At 38.5% G+C, this 19,595-nt stretch overlaps 1 protein-coding gene across 2 annotated transcripts in view; it reads right to left on the reverse strand.

The window, feature by feature from the left end:
* The window catches only part of DNAH5 (dynein axonemal heavy chain 5), a 363,993-nt gene that overhangs the window by 245,690 nt on the left and 98,708 nt on the right, over window positions 1–19,595 (reverse strand). For both annotated transcript variants that reach the window (XM_049861228.1, XM_049861221.1), the window contains exons 10-15: window positions 16,745–16,867; window positions 15,662–15,877; window positions 12,113–12,220; window positions 5,674–5,759; window positions 4,065–4,386; window positions 2,898–3,104 (exon numbers count right to left, since the gene is read on the reverse strand). In XM_049861228.1, coding sequence (XP_049717185.1) covers window positions 2,898–3,104; window positions 4,065–4,386; window positions 5,674–5,759; window positions 12,113–12,220; window positions 15,662–15,877; window positions 16,745–16,867 — 1,062 coding nt within the window. The remainder of the gene's footprint in view (window positions 1–2,897; window positions 3,105–4,064; window positions 4,387–5,673; window positions 5,760–12,112; window positions 12,221–15,661; window positions 15,878–16,744; window positions 16,868–19,595) is intronic.

A 19,595-nucleotide genomic window follows, 5' to 3' on the forward strand; every position in this document is an offset into this window, starting at 1 on the left:
CTCGTTCCTAAAGTCTATACTCATATATGCAAAGCCTACTCAATATCTCTACTTGGATACCTAATAGACATTTCAAACTTAACATGTCCAAAGCTGAAATTTTTATATTCCCACAAAACCTTCTCTGCCATCCCACCAAAGAACCAGACATGAGATTGAAGCCATTTTGGGTCTTCCAGACAAACTCTACTGGCTGAATACCACTAAGTAACCCTAGTCAATGCACACAGAAGAGAAGAATCACACAGTCAAGCCTTGCTCAAATTCTTGGCCCAGGAAATCATGAGACACGGTGAAATGGTTGTTAAGTCGCTACGTTTTAGGCTGGTTTATTACATGCAACAGATATTGGAACAACAACTCTGTGCACAAAATTATCATTAGTAATTTTATATGCCTACAAATATTATTGTCTTAGTAAAAATATTATATTATTTGTAAATGTGTAGATTGACTAAGTAATTTTCCTAACATGCAAGAATAGAAAACGAATTTCAGCATGCTGACTAGTATTCTATGACACCATATTTGAGGACTGTCTATTGCCAATATTAAATTTTTAATATAACATGAAGTGGCAGAAAAACATCAGCCTAAGGGTCTGCATTCTGGTCCTACTTCTGTCACTTATTAACTGTGAGACCTTGATTAAGTTGTTTAACTTCTCTGAGCTGAGGTTTGTCATTTGTAAAAATAAAATAATAATATTCTGTCCTACTTACCTGAGATGGTTGCAGAAAAGATCAAAAGAGATAATGAACGTGAAAATGGTTTAAAATGTAAAGCACTATGCAAACACGTGACTTTATTAGTATTATCATGTCATGCTAATCTCTATGAATTTTAATAATGATTTCCATATTGTCAAACATCATGGTCATTCTCTGACCTCATCTTGCTCAACCTCTGGGAAACATTTGTCATTGGTGACCAGTCCCTTCCTCCTGAGGCTTTTCTTATTCTTGGCTTCAATAACACTTGGTTTCCCTCTACCTCAAAGGTCAGCCCTTTACTTCATCTGTATAGTCTTCTTCTATCAGACCTGTTAACATTGAAGCTACCCAAGATTTGCTGGTAGGCCCTTTACTCTTTATCTGTAGTCTCTCCCTAAGAGATTTCATCCAATTCAAAATTCTACCTCTAACTCTCACTTCTCCCCTGAACTCCAGGTTTACATATCCAAGTACACAGAGGACATCTCCACTTGGATGTCTAAAAATCATCTTATACTTTAGGTGGGTACTACTGATTCCCTCCTGAACCCTAAAATAAACTCATTCCAGTCTTTGTCATCTCAATAAATGTAACTTCTGCTCAGGGCCACTGCAAACTGTTGCACAAGGTGTACAGAATACAGTTCACACAGCAATCCACAGCAGTACTACTCAATCCATGAGTTATTCTTCACACTAAAGCACAGGACTGTCCTTGAGTGCTCTCTTAACCTGCCTGTTGGCATAACTCTAATTCTCTGATCTACACTGCTGCCATTCTAGTCCAAGCCACCATCAGCTCCACCCTGAACCTGTTCTGTAGCCTACAGACTGGCTGCCCACTGATACTCTTGTCCCCTTGAAATTCAACCTCCAACCGGCATCAAAAATAGTTTATATTATAAAAAATATCATGCCTTTTTTCTCCTGCTCAAAATCCTCCAATAGCTTCCCAGTGCACTCAAAAGAAAACCCAAACTTCTAACCTTAACCTATAAGATCTCTTATGACCTGGTTCCCGCCAAATCAACAGCCTCATTCCACGGCACTTTACCCCTCACTCACCCCACCCTAGTCATCCTGGTCACTTTCTGTCCATTGAACATGACACATGTAGTCCTAGCTTAGAACCTTCGTAGTTACTGTCCCTGCTGCAGGAATGGTCTGCCTGCAATGTCTACCTACCGGTCTCTTCACTGCATTCAAGTCTCAGCTCAAATATCCCTCTCCAGAGAGGCCTTCCCACTCAGTCTAAAGTATCCCTTTTATATTACTCAGTCTTTCTTTCTTCATAATTCTTATCAAAAGATTAACTCGTTTTTGTTTACCTGCTTATTCTCCCTAGAATGTGAATTTTATGAGAAAGAGAATCTTCTTAGCCTTGTTTACTGCTGATTCCCATTATACAGAATAATGCTCAACACACATAGTATGGGAATTAATAAATAAATCATGTGAAGACAATATTTAAAAAAAAAATTAAATCAACATAAGCATTGGCCATTTTTCTTGCCCTAAAAATATATACTTTATTTTTTGTTGCTATAAAACACATTAGTGGGGAAATGAGTAAATTCTGAATAAAACCAATAGGTTAAAGAGTGATATTACACAGATGTTAGTTTCCTGACATTGATAATTGCATTGTGGTTATACAAGAGAATATCCTTGTTTCCTAGGATATGCACGCTGAAGTATTTAGGGGTAAAGGGACATCATGTTGTTGTTGTTAGGTGCCGTCAAGTCGGTTCTGACTCATAGTAACCCTATGCACAACAGAACGAAACACTGCCCAGTCCTGTGCCATCCTCAAAATCATTGTTGTGCTTAAGCCCATTGTTGCAGCCACCATGTCAGTCCATCTCATTGAAGGTCTTCCTCTTTTTCACTGACCCTCTACTTTACTAAGCATGATGTCCTTCTGCAGGGACTGATCCTTCCTGATAACCTGTCCAAAGGGGCATCATGTCTACAACTTATTCTCAAAGAGTTCAGAAAAAATAATAACAACATGATGAAAAAGAGAGATAATAAGGCAAATGTTAACATTTGTGGGATCTGGGGGGAAATAATCAGGATTTCTTTTTACTATTTTTGTAACTCTTCTGCAAATATGAAATGATTCCCAAGTAAGATACGTATTTTTTTAACTCATTCTTGAGCTAGCCAGAAAAAGTACTATACCTTCATGTTACTGAAGTTCTTTTTGTATATGTCCCGCTTCTGGAAGAGGGCAGCAGCAAATGGAGAGACTTCCAGGCCCATCTGTGACATACACTCTGTTTCTCTAAATAAAGTTAATATCTGAGGGTCGAAGTTTACGAACAATTCCCCTGTGCCTGGTGCCTTCACCAATAAAGAAGCCTCAAGTCCTACGTGAATTTCTTCAATCTGTGGGAGGAAATCAACGTTATTACTATGAGAAAGTTCAAAGTGTACACAGGATATCTAGTTCAGCCATTTCTGGAAATGACGATTTTTAAGCATTCTTCCACGTAGTACAACCTCTCAAATCAAAGACAATGGGACCACTCGCTCTTCTCTTAAACTCACTTTTTTAAAAGGGCCTTCACGTTCTTGGTCGTGATGTTGCAAGGTCAGTAAAATGTTGAGTCATGATTCTCTCCCACGCAACAAATTAAGTGGACACTTTCATAGAGGTAACTTTTCAAAAGCCACTTTGCAGCATGATACCTACATGCCTACTCATTTATTGTCCCTAAAAAAAGTTTTCATAAAACTTATTAAACTCAGTTTTCTGTTATCTAGAAAAGTAATGCCTACAACTATGGCGACATCACTGTTACTGGCCTGAAGACCCAAGGCTGAACAAGGAAAACGAGGTACCATTTTAGAGGGCTTGTAGGGTAAATTTTTTCCTTCTAAGTACCTCCTGCCGATCTACAAAAAAATACAAATATTTGGAGAGTATGAAATACAATACAATTTGATTAACCACCAGTACAACCAGAGAAAATTTAAAATTTTGTTTAATAGACATGCTGATGTTAACTGACACATTCAGGATCTCACTGAAAGAAAAAAATAAAGATGGGAAGGAATGCAGGAAGGAGGGAGGGAGGGACGGAGGGAGGGAAAAAGTGAGGGGAGATTAAGTAAAAACGGGTTTCTGTTATCTGGTGTACAGGTTTTTTTCAAAATTAACAATTATCTGTCTTTATGAACATATTAGATTCTTTGATTAATGGCCCACATTCAACAAAGCTTGCCTCATAAGATACCCACACACCCAACTTTCTATAGGGAATAACACTGTCAAATGCTAGAAGACGGTTTCCCATTGATTGGACAATGGAGATCTCTTTGCAGACCACAAGTCTGAAGACTCACTTGTTGAAGCCATGCCCTATGGTAGAGGACCTCAAACTCCAGGAGGACCTTGGCTATCCTGTTGTAACTGCGAATGATAGGTTTGGCCTCAGCCGTTTGTAGCACGGTCGGGTGCTGCTGGAAAAGCTGCATTGGTTGCTGAATTCTGTGGAAGAGCTGACGGGCCCACAAAATCTTCCCAGCAATAGGAGGCTGGTCTCGACCCAAAGGAGGATCGTATTTGTGCTTTGTATATAGCTTTGAAATCATGTCAATGTCAGCTCCATAGTTCTCAAGGATAAGCCGGTATTTGTCATCAATACCAAGATTAGGTATATTCAATCTGATTTAAAAAAAAAAGTACAGACTTTAATGGGAAAGTGTCTAGCAATTTTATTAGAATTTATTTTAAAACATATGCCATTTGACCACTGGACTAAACCAAAAGCTAAGAAGTTTCCTGAACACAACCAAATACTTTGAGAGACCGTGTAGCAGGGGCAGGGGTCTGGGGACCATGGTTTCTGGGGGCACCTGGGTCAACTGGTATAACAAAGTTTATTAAGAAAATGTTCTGCATTCCACTTTGGTGAGTGGCATCTGGGGTCTTAAAAGCTAGCCAGTGGCCCTTTAAGATGCATCGATTGGTCCCAACCCACCTGAAGCAAAGAAGAATGAAAAACACTAAACACACAAGGAAAAGCCCAAGAGACAAAAAGGGCCCCATAAACCAGAGACTACATCAGCCTGAGACCAAAAGAACTAGATGGTGCCTGGCTACCACCAACAACCACCCTGACAGGGAACACAACAAAGAGTCCCTGACAAAGCAGGAGAAAACTGGGGTGTGGAACTCAAATTCTAGTAAAAAGACCAGACTTCATGGTCTGACTGAGACTGGAGGAACCCCAGAAAACATGTCCCTTGGACTTTCTGTTAGCCCTGAACTAGAACCATTCCCAGAGCCAACTCTTCAGACAAAGAATAGACTGGACTATAAGACATAAAATGATGCTCATAAAGACTGTGCTTCCTCGCTCAAGTAGACACATGAGACTAGATGGGCAGCTCCTGTCGGGAGGTGAGATGAGAAGGCAGAAGGGGATAGGAGCTGGTTGAATGGATACAGGAAATCTGGGGTGGAAAGGAGGAATGTACAGTCACATTACAAGGATGGCAGATAGGGCCACATAACAAAGTGTGTATAAATTTTTATATGAGAAACTAACGTACTGTAAATTTTCACCTAAAGCACAATTTAAAAAACAATGCTATTTCTGGAAGAGAATGAGCTATCTGTGTGTTGTACTAAAAGAATCAAAATAGTATCAATCCTTAAAATCTAAACAAAACTATTAATTCAGTGAGAATTTTTTCAAATTACTTAAATACTAGGAAATATTGCAGTCACAAGTTACTTCAAAGCTAATAGTGTTCTCTATTTGCGGAAGCAATACAAACTCTTAATCCTCTGAACAACTTAAACTGTGACCTTGTTACCCAGATTATCAAGAGCAGGTCTTTCCTTCCATTAGAATATGAAATAATAATAAAACAACATATGCTAAATGATGTTCATCTTATCCTTATTTCAGAAAATAGAGCTCAGAAAATGGTTTCAAATGTTTACCTTTCAAATTTCTTTAACATACTTAGAGCTTGATTTGTGTTTTGAATCTTTTCAAATGTTACATCCATGAACTTCTGCAACTCATTCTAAAATAAAATAAAATCTGATTAACAGCAATGAATTAGCATTGGAAAAGTCCTAATTAGCAATAAAATAAAGGAGCTCCCCATTCTTTACAAACATATATAACGTAGGGCAATATGTAACAGAGCCCTTAAGCTTGAAAGACAAATGTCCAGAAGCCAGAAACAAAGAAGGACTTGAAAGTCAGGGCAGTAGTGAAAAGTTGGCACCATGACAGGCTTTGTGGGTATCAGGAAGATTCAGGCCATGGGGGTAGGCACTGGGGCTTTATCACCAATGTGGGTGAGGAGTTGTGAGGTCCTGACCTCAGGGTAGGAAGCCCTCCCTACAGAAAGCCAGAAGTGCTGCCCAACCCATGGAAAGTGGATTAAAGGACTCTGCCCATAGCTGAAGAAAGCTGCAAGGAGACTTGCCCCCTCCCAGAGCCATGAGTGAGAAAAAGGGACCACCCTAGAGCAAGGTCTCCATACACATTTTTCTGTAAAGGGGCAGATAATAAATATTTTTGGCTTTTCAAGACATAGGTGTCTTTCACAACTACTCAACTCTGCCATTGTAATACAAAAGCAGACATAGACAACACATAAACAAAAGGGCAGGGTTGGGTTTGCACATGAGGGCTGGATTAGGTCTTTGGGTCTAGTTTGCTAACTCCTGTCTTAGAGCAATTGAAATCTGTGCCAGCACCACATCTAGATAAGGGGTCCAAGTTTATACTACACATGAGGTAAAAGGGTCTAAACCAAGAAGTTAACATAAAAGCTGGTACGGGTGCTAAAATCTTGAGCTCCCCAGCAGAAGTCTCTGCAAAACCACTCTGCAGGACACATTCACAACCCAGGGCCGCAAGACTCTCACAAAAAATAATAATAATAATAATAACCCTTGAAGAAGATAAGCTCAAAAAATACTTGCAAACCACACGAGCAAATGAACCTTGAGGAAGAGGCAGCAGATGCCATAAGCAGAATTAGTACCCCAAGTACTGGAGATGATAGAAGAGTCTGAAAAAGACTATAAAATAAGTGGGTTTAAACTTATTAAAGAATAAATTGAAAACAGAAAGCATGAAAAGAACGCCACAGTATAAAATAAGTGATTTTTTTAAACAGAACTTCTACATGTAAAGCAAAAAATTCATAATTCAAGATACAGTGGATGCAGATTAGTTAGACCTAAAAATAAAATTAATGAACTGCAAGACAGACCTAAGAAAAATCACACAGAATGCGGCAAAGAAACAAGGAAACAAGAAAAAAAATGGTAAAATACAAAAAAGAGGTAAACAGATACTGGAGATAGTAAAGTCTACATATATCTGCTGGGAGTTCTGAAAGAACGTAAAATATTTCAAATAACAATGGCTGAGAACGTTCCATTATCGGAAAAAGACTTGCATCCTCATGTTTAGGAATCACATCAAAATCTGGAAAAGGGAAATTAAAAAAAGAAAACAAATCCACACCTGAAATTCACATAAAGAATACCAGAGATAAGGAGAAAAAAATAATGTTAAAAGCAATCAGAAAGGGGAAAAAACAGATTATAAAGAATTAACTATTAGATAACAAATATCACATTGACAACAATAGATGCCAAAAGTCAATGAACAAAATTTTTTAAGTACTGAAGGAAAATAACTTCCAAGCTAAAATCATATATACAACCAGACTAACATTCAAGAGTGAAGACAAAATTAAGGCATATTTATGCAAATAAAGACTAGACAAGTTTGTCATTCATAAAACATTGCTGAAATAACCACTGAAGGATACACTTAAGAAAGAAAATGAACCCAAAAAAGAGAGAGGAATGCAAGATGCAATAGTAAGCAAAGAAACTGGTAAACATGTTCATGTTGATAAATCTAAAAACCCATTGCCATCAAGTGGATTCCAATTCATAGCAACCCTACAGATAAATCTAAGTAACTATTAATATCCAACAAAAACAGATAAAGATCTACTGTCATTATGTTTGAACCGGCCCCCAAAAGAGATTACTGTTATAGACATTACATTATATAAGCATTATATACTCCTATCAACTTTTGGGGATCAACTGATAGAAGTATATATCATTAAATTATTAAATGTGTCATTTTATAACTAAAAACCTGAGTTCTAGAGACAGATTGGCACTAATCCCAACTCTACCACTTGTTAGCTGGGTGACTTTGGATAAGTCACTTAAACTCACTGAGCCTCAGTTTCCTCATCTGCAAAATGTGAGTATAATAGGATCCACTTCATAGGCTTGGAGCCCTGGTCACACAGTGGTAAGGACTTACGGCTGCTAACCAAAAGGTCAGCAGTTTGAACCCACCAGCCAATTCTTAGAAACTCTACATGGCAGTTCTACTCTGTCCTCTAGTGTCACTGTGAGTCAAAGGCAACTCAACAGCAACTGGTTTGGTTTTAGGTTTTTTAATAGGATTATTGTGATTATTAATGATATTGTTCCATAATTTCCACATTCGGTGGGATCACTTTTCTTGGGAATAGGCATAAACATGGATCTCTTCCAGTTGGTCAGCCAGGTAGCTGTCTTCCAAATTTCTTGGCATAGAAAAGTGAGCACTTTCAGGGCTGCATTGGTTTGTTGAAACATCTCAATTGCTATTCTGTCAATTCCCGGAGCCTTGTTTTTCATCAATGTCTTCAGTGCAGATTGAACTTCTTCCTTCAATACCATCAGTTCCTGTTCATGTGCTACCTCCTGAAATGGTTGAATGTTCACTTCTTTTTGGTATAGCGACTCTGTGTATTCCTTCCATATGCTTTCGATGCTTCCTGTGTAATTTAACATTTTCCCCGTAGAATCCTTCAATATTGCAACTCCGGGCTTGAATTATTTCTTCAGTGCTTTCAGCTTGAGAAATGCTGAGTGTGTTCTTCCCTTTGGTTTTCTGTCTCCAGGTCTTTGCACGTGTCATTATAATCCTTTACTTTTTCTTCTTGAGCTGCCCTTTGAAATCTTCTGTTCAGCTCTTTTACTTCATCATTTTTTTCCTTTTGCTTTAGCTACTCGATGTTCAAGGGCAAGTTTGAGTCTCTTCTGACGTTCAGTTAGGTCTTTTCTTTACCGTCTTTTTAATGACCTCTTGCTTTCTTCATGTATGATATTCTTGACGTTATTTCACAACTCATCTGGTCTTCAGTCATTAGTGTTCAATGCGTCAAATCTATTCTCGAGATGGCCTCTAAATTCAGGTGGGATATACTCAAGGTCATATTTTGGCTCTTGTGGATTTCTTCTACTTTTCTTCAGTTTCGGCTTAAACTTACATATGAGCATCTGATGGTGCATTCCACAGTTAGCCCCTGGCCTTGTTCTGACTGATGATACTGAGTTTTTCCATCATCTCTTTCCACAGACATTGTCAATTTGATTCCTGTGTATTCTATCTAGCGAGGTCCACATGTATAGTCACAGATCGTGTTGTTGAAAAAACATATTTGCAATGAAGTTGTTGGTCTTGCAAAATTCTATCATGCAATCTCCAGCATCGTTTATATCACTTTTATATTTTCCAACTACCAATCCTTCTTCTTTGTTTCCAACTTTCAAATTACAATCACGAGTAATTATCAGTGCCTCCTGATTGCATGTTCAATCAACTTCACACTGCAGAAGTTGGTAAAAATTTTCAATTTCTTCATCTTTGGCCTCAGTGGTTGGTGCGTAAATTTGAATAATAGTCGTATTAACTGGTCTTCCTTGTAGGCGTATGAATATCATCCTATCAATGATAGCTTTGTATTTCAGAATAGATCTTGAAATGTTCTTTTTGATCATGAATGCAACACTATTCCTCTTCAAGTAATCTAATAATATCATTAATATCACATGTAAGTAAAATTTCACTGAGGATCATTCAAAAGCAGCTACAGCAGTATATCGACAGGGAACTGCCAGAAGTGCCAGCAGGTTCAGAAGAGGACGTGGAACCAGGGATATCACTGCTGGTGGTACATGGATCCTGGCCAAAAGCACAGAACACCAGCAGGATATTTACCTGTGTTTTATTGACTATGCAAAGGCATTCCACTCTGTGGATCATAACAAATTATGGATAACATTGTGAATATTGGGAATTCCAGAACATTTACCTGTGCTCATGAGGAACCTTTACATAGATCAAGAGTCAGTCATTTGAACAGAACAAGGTGATACTGCATGGTTTAATGTCAAGAAAGATGTGCATCACGGTTATATCCTTTCACCATACCTATTCAAGCTGTATGCTGAGCAAATTATCTGAGAAGCTGGACTATATGAAGAACAGGGCATCAGGACTGGGGGAAAGGCTCATCATCAACCTGCATTATGCAGATGACACAATCTTGCTTGCTGAAAGTGAAGACTTGAAGCACTTACTAATGAAGATCAAAGGCTACAGCCTTCAGTATAGAATACACCTCAAAATGAAGGAAACAAAAATCCTCACAACTGGACCAATAAGCAACACCATGATAAACGGAAAAAAGATTGAAGTTGTCAAGGATTTCATTTTACTTGGATCTACAATCAACACCCATGGAAGCAGCGGTCAAGAAATCAAAAGGTGCATTGCACTGGGCAAGTCTGCTGCAAAAGACCTCTTTAAAGTGTTGAAAAGCAAAGACGTTACCTTGAAGACTAAGGTGCGCCTGACCCAAGCCATGGTGTTTTCAATCCCCTCAAACGTATTCGAAAGCTGGGCAATGAATAAGGAAGACCAAAGAAGAACTGACACCTTTGAAATATGGTGTTGGCAAAGAATACTGAATATACCAAGGACTGCCAAAAGAGCAAACAAATCTGTCTTGTGAGAAGTACAACAAGAATGCTCCTTAGAAACAAAGATGCTGAGACTATATCTCACATACTTCGGACACGTTATCAGGAGGGATCAGTCCCTAGAGAATGACATCATGCTCGGTCAACTAGAGAGTCCAGGAAAAAGAGGAAGACCCTGAACGAGATGAATTGACACAGTGGCTGCCACAAGGGGCTCACACATAACAACTATTGTGAGGATGGTGCAGGATCAGGCAGCATTTCGTTCTGTTGTGCACAGGGTCGCTGTGAGTCAGAATGTACTCGACAGCACCTAACAAAAACATTGGGATTATTAAACGAATTAACATAGATAGGATGCTTAGGGCAGTGCCTGACATAAACAATTAGCTACTTTTGGTATGATTCCTTCTACCAATAAACCCACACTTCCAAAGATACCTTAGAAGTCTTTTTCCTTTGAAACGTACACATTTATTGAGAAGAAAAAAAATTGGGAAAAATAGTAAAAGAATGACAATTTTACTTTTATAATCTGAAAGGTACACAGCTTGGTACACGCTGGAATTAAAAGAAGCCTGTGGTTTTTTTGTGTGTGTCAACCATGGTAGATACCTACCTATTGGGCTGTCCCTCCAGCCTACCCTGATTTTCCTTCTCTGATAACAAATATGCCGCACACCCAGATGATCCCATACCCCTTTACTTTTACCTCATGACCTCCACATTGGTAGGTCCAGGGCTAGGCAAAAAAAAAAAAAAAAGCTACTAGAACTGGCCCACCCAACTCTTTTCCCAGGAATTTGGAACTAGGGGTGGGAGATACACGTGATTGGTCCTGTGAAATGTTCTCAGAAGCTGATGATGGCCATATGTGAGCTGGAATTCAGGATGGTTGGTCTGCAGTGAGAGGGGTAGAAATGAGAGAGAAAGGGGTTGCAATCCCAAGAAGGGACTTGATACCACTGTTTGTAAGGCCAGCTGCAGATACCACCAACCTCATCTTGTTGCCATCAAGTCAGCTCGACTCATGACAATCTTATGTACAACAGAACAAAATACTGCCCAGTCCTGTATCAGCTTCACTATCGTTGGTATGTTTCTGCCCATTGTTGTGGCTGTTGTACCAAACCATCTCATTGAGGGTTTCCCTCGCTTTCACTGAACCTCATATTCAGTCCCCCATTTGCCTAAGTTACTTCTGGTCATTACTATTGTAAAAAAAAATGGAACCAAATTTCTACATTCTAATAAAAAAAAAAAATTTTTTTTTTTTCTAATCACATTACATTTCAACAGGAGATGAAAGTTAACTTTCCAAGACCTAAGATGGAAGACACACACAAGATTGTGATTAGAGATCATCATCGAAAGCTATATTTATGGCTTTTTAATCCATGAAAAAGAAACCTCAATTATTAATCTGAAATCACAAACGCAGGCCGAGGCTGCTATCAGGCACCTCTATGATGAAGACACCTCTCCGTTCCGAATGCCTAATGATTTGCAGCATTATACACCAAGGAAAAAACAAGCATGCAACTCTTAACAGGAATTTTATCATACAACCTACGTGAAGGTCATTAGTCTGCTTGCAAAACTCTTCATAATCTTGGTCAAATTCCATTTTCCGCTGGTCTAAGAAATTATATTCTTTTTTCTTTATAGTCACAACAATGCCCTGAAAATTAAAGAAGAAATAAGACAATATTTCAATATTCTTGCCCTAAAAAAAAAAAAAAAAAACTTTCTGCCATTGGGTCAATTCTGACTCATAGCAACCCTACAGGACAGAGTAGATCTGCCCCACAGGGTTTCCAAGGCTGTAAATCTTTATGGAAGCAGACTGCTGCATCTTTGTCCAGTGAAGCAGCTGGTGGGTTCAAATCACCAACTTTTTGGTTAGCAGCCAGCACTTCAACCACTGTGCCACCAGGCCTCCTATATTCTTGCCTTAGCTAAATAAAATCCTTCAATGTAGAACCTATACAATCATTCCCGGAAAAGAAAAAAAAAAATCAAAAGGAACCCTATTCCTTTAGTTATTCATATTGCTTAGTACTTATTACAAGCAGTATAATGTCTCCCCCAACTACATTCAAAGAAATCATTTGGAAAGTGTTTTTTTTTAATACGGTTTTATGTATTTTGGGAGAAAATTATAAAATTCACATCTAAAAACCACTTTTCAGATGTGGTTTTTAATTTATCATTTTCTTTACAAATTTATTGCTAATTACATATGAAAATTAAGAATAGAAAGGAACCCAGAAGAGCATTTGCTAAAATATTTTTTCATTAAAAAGTTTAAATCTTCACAGAAAATGAACAAGGCTTAAACAGAACATGGACAACTTTGGAGGAAAATGGTGATATTATAATAGCTTCCAATGAAATACTCTCTCCCAAGCCTCCAATGTCTTAAATAAAATGGCAAACCACAATGTAGCACTAAAAAAATCCCTGGAATTAATTGCTTCCTCCTGCCCTGCAGAGCTGCAGTCGGCAGCAATGAAAGGATAAATTAGGCAATTCGTCTCCTTGAAAATGCTATACTCGGAAGGTTTGTTTGCTCTGAATAATAAGCTAGAATGCTCTGTGATCATTCTTAGCCAGGTACTAAGCCATCCTCAAACTCAGGTGCCCACACTGTTGACAGAGGCATATATAACTTTCATGAAAAATATTGGGCCTCCTTCCACAGTCTCCTCTTCAAAGTCACACCATTTACATATCAATTTCAATCTCTCAATAGAAAACAGTGTATGGACTTCTAAATACTTGACTGAGTTTACTAGTTAAAACAACTCATTCTTCCATGCTATACCAAAAAAACAAAAACAAACCAGTTGATGTCAAGTTGGTCCCAACACATATCGACCCTATAAAACAGAGTAGAACTGCCCCATAGAGTGTTCAAAGAGTGCCTGGTGGATTCAAACTTCCAACCTTTTGGCTAGCAGACGTAGCTCTTAACCACTACACCACCAGGTTTACCCTTTCATGCTATATAACTACAAAATTAGTTCTACTTAGAGACTGTATGTATATTACATAACCCAATGGAGTCCTGGTGGCGCAGTGGTTAAGCGCTCAGCTGCCAACTGAAAGCTCGGTGGTTCAAATTCACCAACTGCTCCTTGGGAGAAAGATGTGGCAATCAGCTCGCGTAAAAATTAAGGCCTTGGAAACCCTATGGGGCAGTTCTACCCTGTCCTATAGGGTCACTGTGAGTCAGAATCAACTTGATGGCAATGGGTTTTGGTTTGGTTTTTAACAGTATGGATTGTAAAAACTATGTGGAAAAGCTACATTGTTATACTTTTAACACAGTAATTTTAAAAAGCTGGGGGACCTTAGGTAATGCTCTATGCCTGAATTTAGTGGTCACTTAATAGTATTAAGTTACATAAATGAAATGATTAATTGTGACCTTTGAACCAAATAATCAAACTCAATCTACCCAATCATTTACTAGACAGATATTTTTGCACACTTATTATGTGCCAGAAAACTCTGAAGATACAGGAGTGAATGGAACAAACGTCCCTTACATACTTAAGGGGCAGGAGGTCAGAACATAAGTAAGTCACAAATAAATGAACAAGATAATTCCAGGCAGTGTAATGTGGTGATGTGACAGAGAGTGACTGGGGTGAAACAGAGGTCAGGTAGAACTTCATTGAAAGGGTTATTTAAAGGGAGATCTTGTGGTCAAGGAGGAGGTAACTATGTGACAGGAGCAGAACTTTCCAGACAAAAAAAATCTCTTCATGCCCTAAGGTAGATGACACTGACCTACCCTGTGTCTGGAGAGTACCAAATGAGGGGAAGAGGAGCAGGAGAGGAGGTTGGAGCGGCAGATGGGGTCACAGAGTGCAGGGGTTGGACAGCCATGGCAGGAGTGTGAATAGCATTTCCAGGGGCGTGAATATCATTGACATGGTTGCCATCTTAAGCCTGTAACAATGGCACTACTACACAAAAAAATCTCACTTTGTGCTTTGATACACCATCTACAGCACTACCGACTGGTACATCTATTTTAGCTTGTATCTCTCTTTAGATATGTTCAAAGCAATTTCTTTTCTTAGTATATTTCCCAGGTTAGAACAGTCTTTATCTACATTTATGCATACAGTTCAGCCTCACTCAAAAATAAACTTTCGTATATGCTCCAAAATTATTTTTTCTTAAAAATAGTAAGTAAATAATTAGCTGACATAAAATAAGCACAGGGAATCTGAGATTCCAAACTGAAAAAGAAAGGGACAAATCCTCTTCCGTCTTCAAAGAACTGCCATTTTCAAAGTAGAGATTATCCACCTTCCAGATTGCACATAGCATACCTGAAATGTTTCCTGTGATAGAAAGAATATCTCTTCTGTTTTTGTCCCAAAAGTGGTGTCTACTCAGAAAATGAGAATGGTTCTTTACATTGGCATAAACTGTTTGAGTACAAAAATTAATGTGTGCCTGTAAGTAATATAAGCCTTTTCAAAATAAAGTATCCAAAAGCTTTAAGGTCTGACTATATCCACATTAAGAATTAAAAACACATTTTGGGTGTTAAGTGCTTTTAAAAAATCTTCAAATGTTATTACATCACTGTCCCCTGTTTAAAAACTAAGATTGGTCACACAGATACCCTTACATTTAAAGTAGCTGGTAACCAAAATAATTAGGAATTTTAGAGCTAAAATTCCACCTGGTATTTTTTTATACGTTAAAATAAAATGCTTAAATGCAAAGATAATCAGATGTTGCTCAGAACGTGGGGTCAACTAATGCCCGACACATCATAACGCTTTATTAAATATTTCTTGTATAAATAAATGAAAAAGTAAGTTATATTTAAACAATTTTCATGCACAACTAATGAAAATGCTTTTTCCTGAAGGTGATTAATTTTAAACTATTGGGAAGCCACTCTCACAGTGACACAGCTGAAAAGAACGTATTAACACCATTACAAAATTCTCAAATAAATCTAATTCCTTCATTGTTAGGGCCATGAGATTACGGTTTATATTACTGACTGAGTTTGTTTTAATCATCCCAAATACAGCATTACAGTCTAATTATGAACGACGGTATTAAAATTGATTTTCAGGTACAATACCTGGAACGTAGCTATCAGGTTTTCCAGCCCTTCGATTTTAGAATCCCGTAGGACCGAATACGTCTTGAAGGTTGTAAAGATGTCTAATATCTTGGCAAGGCGTCGGTGGAAAGTTTCGAATTTTCCAAAAATGTACATCTCACTAAATTCAAATTGTTTTTCATTTGGAATTTGTTTGAGCTTTTGCTTTGTCTTGTGAAAGCAGTGCTGGTATTCCTTAAAATCAAATGCAAAATATAAGGAAAAGGACATAACAAAGACATTAACCTCATTTTTTAAGTGCAGGCAACGGCACAATTTGGATGGATTTGGAAGCCCATCCAGTTCGACACCTTTCAGGAGCTCGTCCACCAGCCTGGAACATCATCTTTCCTCACCTTCCAACCTAGCAAAGCCCTCATTACTCAAAGGTGCAGCCTTGCCCACCTTGTTCCCACCAGATTAACAACAGCCTGGCTCTCTCGTGCGTGTGGGCAGTGGTGGCTCAGTGGTAGAATTCTCACCCTCCATGCAGGAGACCCAGGTTCAATTCCCGGCCCATGAACCTAAGCACAGCCACCCCCCATCTGTCCGTGAAGGCTTGTCTGCTGCTATGATGCTGACCAGGTTTCAGGAGAGCTTCCAGAATAAGCCAGATTAGGAAGAAACACCAGGTAATCTGCTTCCAAAAAATCGCCAATGAAAACGCTACGGAGCACACAGTCGAGTCCCTTCGTGCATGGGGTCACCCTGAGTCAGGAGCACCTTGAGGGCGGCTAACAACAGTGTAGTCGCTGATCTGTTTATGTCTACCTCCCATTTGTCTATAAGATGCTTAAGAAAAATAACCGCCTCTTACTCATCTTTGTATCTTAGCACTCAGCATGGGCCCATACCACAGCAGGCTCTCACCGAGGGTACAGTAAGTGCTAAAATATTCTGGAAAGATTTATTAACACTCAATTTTCTTAGCAGTAACAAATTGCTGTCCTTTTTAGCAACCAACTAAATGATAATTGCTAAATGATTTAAGATGGCACCTATAAAAATAACATAAAATGGTAATAAAATGTTATTTAAATGCATTACTAAGCTGACTATTACCTGCTTAAGTTTAATTGCAGATAATATTTTTTCCACAACAACATCCTGCGGCTGGTTCCAGATGGAAGCAGTTCCATTGTTGCTAATATAGGCTTTACACGCAGATATCATCTGATTTGTCACCTGGAATTTTCGATAAAATGATGGTAAGTACATAAAGAGGAAAAAACTATAAATTGGAGTAGAGAATCCTTAACTCTTCTACCTCCCAGAGTCCACAATCTGTGAGCCTGAGCTTTGGGTCTATTTTTCCATCACAACTATAATCAAGCATTAACCCTATGATACTGTCAAAACCATTTGTGAAGCCACCAAGTTCAAAGCTCCATGGAAAATTAACAATTCAGGCCCCCACATTTATGCAGGATGAATGCCTTAACCAACTAAGAAAGGATTCACTTCCCTAGCCTAAAAGCTGATATGAGTTTCCCCAGCTTCCTTAGATAGCCTGCTCTAGCCTCTAACTCAGTTCAGAAGTACTATGTAATGTACAATCCACCACCCATCTGTTAATCTGTCATACTGTGGTGGCTTGCATGTTTCTGTATGCTAGGAGCTATGCCACCAGTATTTCAAATACCAGCAGTGTCCCCATGGTGGACAGATTTCAGTGGATGGTGCTTCCAGACTATGGAAAAAGACAGCCTAGGAAAAGGGCCTGACAACCTGCTTCTGAAAATTAATCAATGAAAACCTCATGGATCACAACAGAATGCTGTCTGACTCATTTGCTTTGGACATATAATTACATCAGGAGAGATCAATTCCTGAAGGACATTGTGTATGGAGAAGTAGAGGGCCAGCAAGGGCAAGGGAGATCCTTGGTGAGATAGAATGGCACAACAGCCACAATGAGGATGACACAGGACTAGACAAGGTTTCATTCTGTTGTACATAAGATTACCATGAGTCAGAGTTGACTCGATGGCAGCTATCAATCTATCTAATTTTTTTTCATGAAATGCCATAACATCTGGGATTTGTAGTAGAGGGCTTAGGGCCACAGGTAAAACAAGACTGGCCACGTGCTGATGGTTGAGTTTGGGTGAAATGTATATGGAGATTCAGTAAACAATTCTCTCTCCTTTTGTATCTGCTTCAAGATTTCTGTAACAAAAAGTTTTTATAAATTAGATAATGGAGGTTTCATAATTTCATTAAAAAACAAACCTTGCAAATAATATACATGAAACCTAGAATAATAAGACAAATTGAATTTTGAATCTCATCTACCCAGAGAACAATTCCTCAGTGAGTCTAACAGTTTTAAAATGTGAAGATGTTGGGAAAAGACATATATAATATATAGTTGTAATATATAACAGCAAACAATATATATAATATATATATATTGTTTATATAAAAGCTAAAAGATTTCCCTCCTTTCTACTTGAACTACCTACATTAGAGCAGAAAAAAAAAAAGTTTCCCTACCAGCTCTCAAGACTGAGTATTCCATTTTAATCAAAGATTTGATAGAAAGAACACTTGTTTGCTGAAAGTAAAGAGGACTTGAAGCACTTACTGATGAAGATCAAAGACTACAGCCTTCAGTATGGATTACACCTTAACATAAAGAAAACAAAAATCCTCACAACTGGACCAATAAGCAACATCATGATAAATGGAAAAAAGACTGAAGTTGTCAAGGATTTCATTTTACTTGGATCCACAATCAAGGCCCACAGGAGCAGTAGTTAAGAAATCAAAAGACACATTGCACTGGGCAAATCTGCTGCAAAAGACCTCTCTAAAGTCTTGAAAGGCAAAGATGTCAACTCGTGGACTAAGGTGCACCTGACCCATGCCATGGTGTTTTCAGTCACCTCATATGCATGTGAAAGCTGAACAATGAATAAGGAAGAACAAAGAAGAATTGATGCCTTTGAACTGTGGTGTTGTCGAAGAATATTGAATATACCATGGACTGCAAAAAGAAAGAATACATCTGTCTTGGCAGAAGTACAATCAGAATGCTTCTTAGACTCAAGAATGGCAAGGTTACATCTCACATACTTTGGACATGTTATCAGGAGGGATCAGTCCCTGGAGAAGGATATCATGCTTGGTAAAGTAGAGGGTCAGCAAAAAGAGGAAGACCCTCAATGAGATGGACTGACACAGTGGCTGCAACAACCAGCTCAAGCATAACACTGATTATGAGGATGGTGTAGTACTAGGCAGTGTTTCATTCTGTTGTACATAGGGTTGCTATGAGTCAGAACTGACTTGATGGCATCTAACAACAACAACACAGAAGAATTCTGATCCAAAGGGGGAAAATGCAGACCAGAATTTCAAATTCTCATGGAATTCAGACTTTCTGGAGCCACAGAGGCTGAATGAACCCCCAATGCGTCACCTTAAGATTATCTTTAAACCTTAAACCAAAAATATTTCCTGAAGTCTTCTTAAAACAAAACAGTACTTTAGCTTAACTATAAAGAATGTCGGCCTTGAGCATTATGCTTTTTTAAGATCTATCTATATGGGATCAAACTGACAACAGCAACTTTAAAGATTAGCTAGGAACTTTAGGGGGCAGTGAGTTTATGTTAATGGGAAAAGAACTACTCAGAAAAGGAGAGTGACAATGGCTGCACAATTCAAACGATGTAATCAATGTCACTGAATTCTATGGGTAAAAACTTCAATTGGTGTAATGTTTTTGCTGTGTATATTCTCAACAAAAATTAAAATACAGTTCTGCCAACATGGCTCCATAGACACAGGTACCATGCCGTCCCTCCAGAGTAAAGACCCAAAAAACTAAGTAAAACACAGACAAATGTCATTCCTGGAAACTGAAGTGCCAAATGAAGAGATAAAGAACTCAGCCAAGCACCGAATG

The sequence above is a fragment of the Elephas maximus genome, chromosome 2 (genome assembly GCF_024166365.1).
Source record: "Elephas maximus indicus isolate mEleMax1 chromosome 2, mEleMax1 primary haplotype, whole genome shotgun sequence".
Classification (NCBI taxonomy): domain Eukaryota; kingdom Metazoa; phylum Chordata; class Mammalia; order Proboscidea; family Elephantidae; genus Elephas; species Elephas maximus.